This window comes from Patella vulgata, chromosome 4 (genome assembly GCF_932274485.2).
Source record: "Patella vulgata chromosome 4, xgPatVulg1.2, whole genome shotgun sequence".
NCBI lineage: Eukaryota > Metazoa > Mollusca > Gastropoda > Patellidae > Patella > Patella vulgata.
Window position 1 is genome coordinate 23023897 of NC_065882.2, and position 7612 is coordinate 23031508.

Below are 7612 nucleotides of genomic sequence, written 5' to 3' on the forward strand. Positions count from 1 at the left end.
GTTATACCCAAAAAAACATATGGCTATCAACATTGGCCAATAGAGACTATACATACAATGTGGAACTTTATTTACGTACTTGCTTTTCAGGTAATTATCGATCAAGAGATCATAGAAACCCTTAATTTCCCCTTAAGGAACATTAGGATCAAGCATCTCTATAATTAACTCATAGAATTCCATTAATTGCCAATTATCTCCCAAATTAACCACTTGGATCACATTGAAAGTAAACAGAACTGATTACTTTAAACCCTGTTATCTCCAAATAATCAACAGGATTCTATAACATTGTTATAAAGACACCAACAAGTTTAAACATTGACTTGGTGAATATATAATCAAATCCATGAAACACTAGAATTTATATCTTTAAATAACAAAGATTGTTGACACTACACCGATTTTATTCCACATAGTTACCTTCATATTTCATTGAGGGTAAAGCACAATTTGATCAGCTTAGAGAAAGATATCAGCTAACATACAAAGGGTAATAAGGGCCAGAAGAAGAAAGGCTGATTTGAAGGTGAAGGTGTATTATCCTTTGCCCATCTAGGGTGGTCTGTATTTCCAAGGAACAATAAGAAACCACTGAACCAGTGAAAAGAAGAGATAGTGAGTTATGCCTTTAGGCTTCCTCACTATTATTGGGTACAGATACTACAGCAATGATGTGTATATAGTTATATAGTGTGGACATGTACTCTGAAAAATTGTTGAAGTGTTTTAATTTGTTGAATTTCCAAAAAATGAGGTTACTGTGTTATAATCTTCGTGAATTTTAAAGTAAATTTGTAAATATGATTAAATATATCTAATAAATAGAAAGACAACAAATGCAAATGATTCAATAATTTTATATACTATTTGTTTGTGATAAATTTCAATATTTCATTGTTATTGAAGATTTTGTTTTCTCATTGGTTTTAATCTTAAACCCCTAACCCTGAATTTATGGGTTTTAATCTTAAATAGCTGACCCTAACCCTAAAATGTAAAAGTGATGGATTGTAAAAGTGATGGAAATAGAAAAGGTGGTCAGATCAAACATGATCGCCAAACAGTTACAGGTGACTCTACCCAAAATGAAAGACATTTTGGATGATATTTTTCTTCTATAAAAATACAGCTATGCCTATATCATTGTAATATAAAAAAAACACCTTTACATTCACTCTGTTTATATTTTTAACGTAAAAGTTACAATGTCAACATTTTACCCATGCATATAATATAACATAACCCTCCATTTTATGTATCATATGAAAATAACAAAATTGAAAGTCATATAACATTGGGAATTAATTTGACAGGGTGTTACATGCTTATTCGTACCCTATTTCAGTCCTCTTTTTTCATATTGCCCGGTAGAAGCCATATTGGACCCATGAATAAAAGACAGAGCTATACTGGTGAAGTTTCGTATTGTAAACAATTCAGAATATTTACGAATCCTGTATTTTAAAATAATATAACTTATCACGTTGTAAGATATTCAAAAGTTTACCGTAACTCGTTCTTCACAAGAGCACGTGCAATTAGCGGTAAATAACATGTTTCGATGGCGGGTTACAAATCACGTGCGTTATCATTCAATAATACGGGGTTCATTTTGGGAAAAATATTCTTCCCAATACCTGCATTATATGTGTGAGAATGATAATAAAAAATTTGATTCGTGTTTTGCACAAGATGACCAACTGAAATACGAATGTAGACTTGATTTTACCATAAACTGACGTCGGACATCTCTGCAGGAGCGAGGAAACCTTGAAAGGCCTCGTCATATATCGGTTGGAAAGCGCCTCCCAGACTCTTCAGAGCCGTCAGTTCAATGGGCTTTATATTTTAACTGAACCCGACTACCAACGAGTATCGATCTTTAAAATTATCACATTGTCATTATTTCGTTGCTTTAAAAATAATCATTTAGTAGCAACATTCCTCAATGTGTTTGAATGATACGCTGTGTCCCATTTTTAACAGACCACACACGACTTCCATTGAAATATGTTGCTTCTAGGTCACCCTTCAAAATGGCGGATAATTCTCAACATCAAACGACTACGTAAAGTTCTGGCGAAAGTTTTCAGGTTATTCAGAGGATGTCTTTAACTAGAACTAAGTTAGAAAAGACGATAGCTTACCTTGCACCCATAGCTCCTCAACATTTGTTTCAATAGTCCCTGTTTTTAATCCAACACAACACAAAGATAACAAGAGTATTCCAACAAATACAAGTTTTCCACAATGTAACTGAATAAAGCACCCAGTACTATATAAGTATTTTTGTAAATGTAATCTTAACCACAAAGCACACGTGTTTCCTTGGGCTTTCCCCTGCAAGAAATAACAGACATTATCAAATAAAATGTTTTAAAAGTGGCAGTAATTAAGCGCCCTGACTAAAGATATGCATTAAATCAAATTGCCTAAACGTTATCACGTCACGCATGTTGATCTGTCAAATATCGTAGCACGTGTTTAGATAATTCAAATTGTAGGATGTAAACAAACTTTATTATTCATATTATGCTGTGTATGTAACGATTAATACATTTATATGGGCTTCCGTATGTATCTAAAACATTGTTTACTTCATAATAAATGCACGGGTTTCGAAAATCTATCGGTGACCGCCAATGAACGGATACTTCTACCGGCATTTCTACGAGTCAATGAACGACGATCTAATAATGATTATTATAAGTAACCGGGGTCATACGAATACTACTGATATGTAATGTTTAGTTACATATAACAGAAGATGTCTGTACAGTCTTGGCACTAAGTCGAATGGTCTTAATGGAATGTTCACCTTAGCGAGTATTAGGCAATGACACGCCAATACAACAATGGACACAAAACAGAGAATCGTTTTCGGGTATTTCGGATTCCATTCACTAAAGAGTTGAAACAATGACAGCCTTTTCATATTATTTATGTGTCAGTTTTATTAGAGAAAACTATACTTAGAGATGTAAACATCTGTAAACGTATATGTGTTTTTGATATGTATTTTGAACTGCCATGCGTCAGAGCCAGGGTTAACTCCTGTACGTTGGATATAGAAGCCACCGTGTGTGTAAAATGAAGAGGTTCTTATTAGTACTCACCTTTTTAATCTGTCGGTAAGCAAGTTGAGCATCGACCCAACTAGTTCTCGTGTACAGTTCGGGTTGCCCCGTGTAATCATCACACCCTTCTCTTGGTACCGTGTTCATGGCCAGACCCTACAAGAGGATACGATATAACACTTCAAACAATGTGAACATCTATAAACCCATGTTGTGCCCCAATTACAGAATCGTCAATTAACATCGCTTCTATTGCATGAAAAGTTCCTAAAATATGATTATCTCACCTCGGAAGGCCTACATGCTGGATTAGACCAGCTTTCCATTGCTTAGTCCACATAAAACTTGTAGTTTGTAAGTAAAATCCACGACAATGTTCAGTGAATACATTCATCTAAGACAGTGATTCTGTAACTGTTCACATTTACATTCACGCTCCGCCCAAAGAGCGCGCCGTTATATGATTGATGTATACCGACTCGAGATGCTCATTGGTTGGTTTCTGTGGGATTGCTCTTATAACGCCGGCCCAAAATTAGTTGCTTAGCAACAGGTCACCCAGGTAGTAGACCACCCAGGAATAAGAGAACCCACATTCGAACAAACAATCATGTTCAAAAGGTTTGATGCTAAAAGAAACCTTCAACCAGATGTGAATCAGAGAGCCCGAAACGTTACACCATATAGCGCTGAACCAAATATTGCCATATCTGTGTGGTACTATGGTGAAAATTTAGTTTTTCCGATAAAACTTGGCTTTGACGGGGAGCGCGGTGTTAATTCGGGGTCTGATGGTTGTATTACAAGCCTAGACCATGGGATGAATGCATACACTTTGTTCACTAACAATACGCAGGAAAATGGTCTCCGCTGAGCCATATAAATTTATTGTAGTCATCTCGTTTTATCCGTGATATAGCATTAGAAGTTGAGAAAATGAAGGAAATTATGGTGGGTGGTGTCATAGTGAAAGTGTATACGGGTATCAGCGCATTAAACCATGACAATTGTCCACATATTTATCTATCTTTTTTTCGGGTTAACTTATTTTCTAATAATCATGACTGTAAATATTTCAGAATAATATTATGATAAATGTGAAACCTGTTTACTGATACACAGATTATGAGGTTAAGAAAGAAAAAAAAACATCACCCATAACATTAATTTTCGTATCCCCCCCCCCCCGGTCTATTAGTTAAAACGTAAACGTATGCACTGTACATGACGATGCGACATATATATATTTCTAAAATCCGAGCAGTTAAAACAATAATGTGGGCAACATGCTACATTAGCAAAAAAAAAAAAAAAAAAGAAAACGGTTTATCTTGTAGATTTTTTAATATTACAATGTCTTTAATGATAATTTATAGGTGTTCAATATCCTTTAGAATCCGTCGATTTTCTTTTTTTTTTATTTTCAAGGAACAACTGAACAGGTAAAAAGAACAGTCACCAGATAAAATATCCGAGGAAATTACTAAACTATGAAAGTAAAGTGCGGCTGTTCCTGTGGTAGTAGGGACAGCGTCACAGTTTTACGCCACCCGGCTCTAGCTATATCACACGTGGATTGTAATTCTACACCAGAGGTGTGAGAAAGTAAAGAAATGTAGAGTTGTTCCCCATTTATCTGTATTTCCTTAATACATACATGTATTATTATAATTTTTCTTTTTACAAAAATGCGAAAGTATAAAGTTATAGAAACATGTTTTGTCCTAAATACAAGCCCTATCTAGTCTCGCTATTCGTAAAGCCGTACATATTGCGTAAGTTTTTTAATAATTAGATTGTGTGGAAGGTTGTAAGGCTATTATTGTCATCGAGTTCAGTGTGGTAGTTTAACTTCTAAATTTTATGTGACAAGGTTGCCCACCGGTCGTATTCCATCGGGCGTTAAATTCAGGTTCTTCCTCTTTTCTCTCTCTCCCCGTCTCTGTATCTCTTTTCGTAATGCACCCCACACGTTATAGGTACATATCTTTTTTCAAAATCCCAGCATCCACGAATCGATAACCAACATGTATACGTACTTAGATACAAAATTACAAACGATAATGGATGATATAGACTGCGTATTGGAGACTGAAATGCTGGACAGACTAGGTTTAGATCTATGAACCAAAGAATAAAGTGCCTTAATCGTAATACTAGTTAATGGAGATCCTTCGCCCACTCAACATTCCGCTATTCTATCATGCCTTATCATTAGCAACCTCTTGGCATTGTCTTATGAAAGGTTACTGGAACGTCTAGAAGCCCAAACGGTACATGGTATAGAAGGAATGGTGAGTATACTTGTATGTTTAAAGAGTGCACCAGATGACACACCTCCGATTAGTTGTTTATCATAATGGACCCTTTTTTTTAGAGGACCTTGCTCTGGTCACCTCTTATACTCTATAGCATTAGCAAGTAATGTTTCCTTCCTAAACTGGCGTCCGCGAAGTCAAAAGCGTCCACACGGGATCTCGGATGACAAAATGAATGCCAAGTAAAATTCGGTATATGAAATTGTTATAATTCGGACACTGAATTTCAGTTACTGGTATCATATACGACAAATTACCTAGCTCAGATTCAGTTCTGTTCTGTTCTTCAGATAAAAACGAACTGCGGGAACACAAATCAGGCATGGGATGTCTTCACTACAATGTGGACGACTCTCTGGATTAACCGCATCCGAACGACCTGATGCTGTTCCTTGGTAGATCCTCCGCCCTGACAAGGAACTACATTGGAAAAACTGCACTTGTCTGTTAACAGTGAAATTTTGGTTTTCTTCGGTTAGGAGGGTTTTAAGCAAGACTCGGATGCGGACCGAGGATTTGAAATATGTAATTATTACTTATGTCGCCTCGACGGATTAGTTATACATATAAACGTAGAATGTATTCACACCAAACTTCAAAGAAATAGGAGTTTCTTTTATATATTACAAACTACATTTGCTAGAACTGTTTGGACATAAATGTGCATTTTAGGTACTACTGAATTTGTCAATTTGTAATATCATTGTATCATTACGTGAAAGGTATATTTGTATTTATCAAGCTTTAAAAGGCTAGAACAAATCACATGTCACTTTCGGCAATATTATACTGTAACAAATTGTTCTTTCATGTCGATCAAGCCGCGTTTTTTTCTCAGAAAACAATACGGGAAAAGGTCCAATAAATAATTCGCCCGCCCACAATTGAATAAGCCTGTATCCACCCCTGTAAATAAAATACACATTTTTTTCATAAATTACTTTTTCAGGTTAAAAGAGAGAGAGAGAGAGAGAGAGAGAGAGAGAGAGAGAGAGGGTTTAACGTCCACTCAACACAAACTAGGTCATTTCGGGACTAACACGTGGTTTAATTTTGTTTCAATAATTCGCTTGCGCGTAGGGGTCTTTAGCAGTGGGAGGAAACCGGAGGACCCGGAGAAAACCCACGAGGTTGGACAGGCGACCCTACTCCTTGCCATGTACAACCGGGGATTCGAAACCACGCCAGTTGACTCAATGACAGACTTTATGGTACAGCGCGCACGTGCTAACAATTCAGCCACCCAACCCCCCTTTTCAGCTTAAAAGAGGTGGAACGCAAATTCGCCTGGCAGAACAGAATACATGCAGATGTAGGGGAGTTCGAAGATTTGTAAAATGTCCCAGGGGCCCATGGGAGTGGAGGGGGGGGATTAAATCTGGAAACCGCCGTTCTATAGATTGTTGGTGCAACAATTCTTACCGTGGTGAGGGAATCTTTCTTAGCACTAAGTTTTCAAATGGACATATTAGTTCAATCACTTGTCCTATCAAAAATTGACTATTGTAACAGTTTACTAGCTGGTAGTAGACAACCCATACTGTACAGACTCCAAAAGGTACAGAATACAGCTGCTCGTATCATATCCGGACCAAACAAGTCATCATATATTATCCGTCTTGAAATCCCTACATTGGCTTCCGATTCATGCGCGTATAGACTTCAAGATCCCATTGTCAACAGGATACAGCACCCTACTAACCGTATACCAGCCAACTCGTACTTTGAGATCCCAGCCTCAAAAACATTTTGTGCATTCCATCATCAAAATTAAAACAGTTCGGGGATAGAAGCTTTAGTGCTGCTGCACCAAAACTGTGGATCAATTTACCTAAAAATATTTGCGACAGAAAAACTCTTACAAGTTTCAAATCCCATGGACATATGCTAAGTATGTCAATATGTGATCATTTTACAGGGTTGTGAATGTAAGGAATGGAATCTGCGACCCCGAAAACATATATATTGACACCGAACACTACTACTTAATCCAAATCAGCACATCGTCCGATTTTCCCGCCAAAAATGGTCGCCATCATGGAAATATCGTCATGAAGTGATGGAAAAAAACTGAAATGTAGTCATGATTTCTGCCAATACTAATACAGTGCCAAATCACAGATGATATGTCGATAACATTATAAATAAGTTGAAAACAAAATATAAGTTGGAATATTATCGCAAACTAGCTACCTTTCAAATAATGGCGTCCCA

The 7612-nt window shown here is 36.7% G+C and overlaps 1 protein-coding gene across 2 annotated transcripts in view; it reads right to left on the minus strand.

Moving 5' to 3' along the window:
• Positions 1-3502, minus strand: part of LOC126819199 (protein patched homolog 1) — a 62996-nt gene extending 59494 nt beyond the window's left edge. For both annotated transcript variants that reach the window (XM_050547103.2, XM_050547104.2), the window contains exons 1-3: positions 3368-3502; positions 3120-3236; positions 2151-2343 (exon numbers count right to left, since the gene is read on the minus strand). In XM_050547103.2, coding sequence (XP_050403060.1) covers positions 2151-2343; positions 3120-3236; positions 3368-3406 — 349 coding nt within the window. In that variant the 5' untranslated portion in view covers positions 3407-3502. The remainder of the gene's footprint in view (positions 1-2150; positions 2344-3119; positions 3237-3367) is intronic.
• Between the last annotated feature and the right edge of the window lie 4110 nt (positions 3503-7612).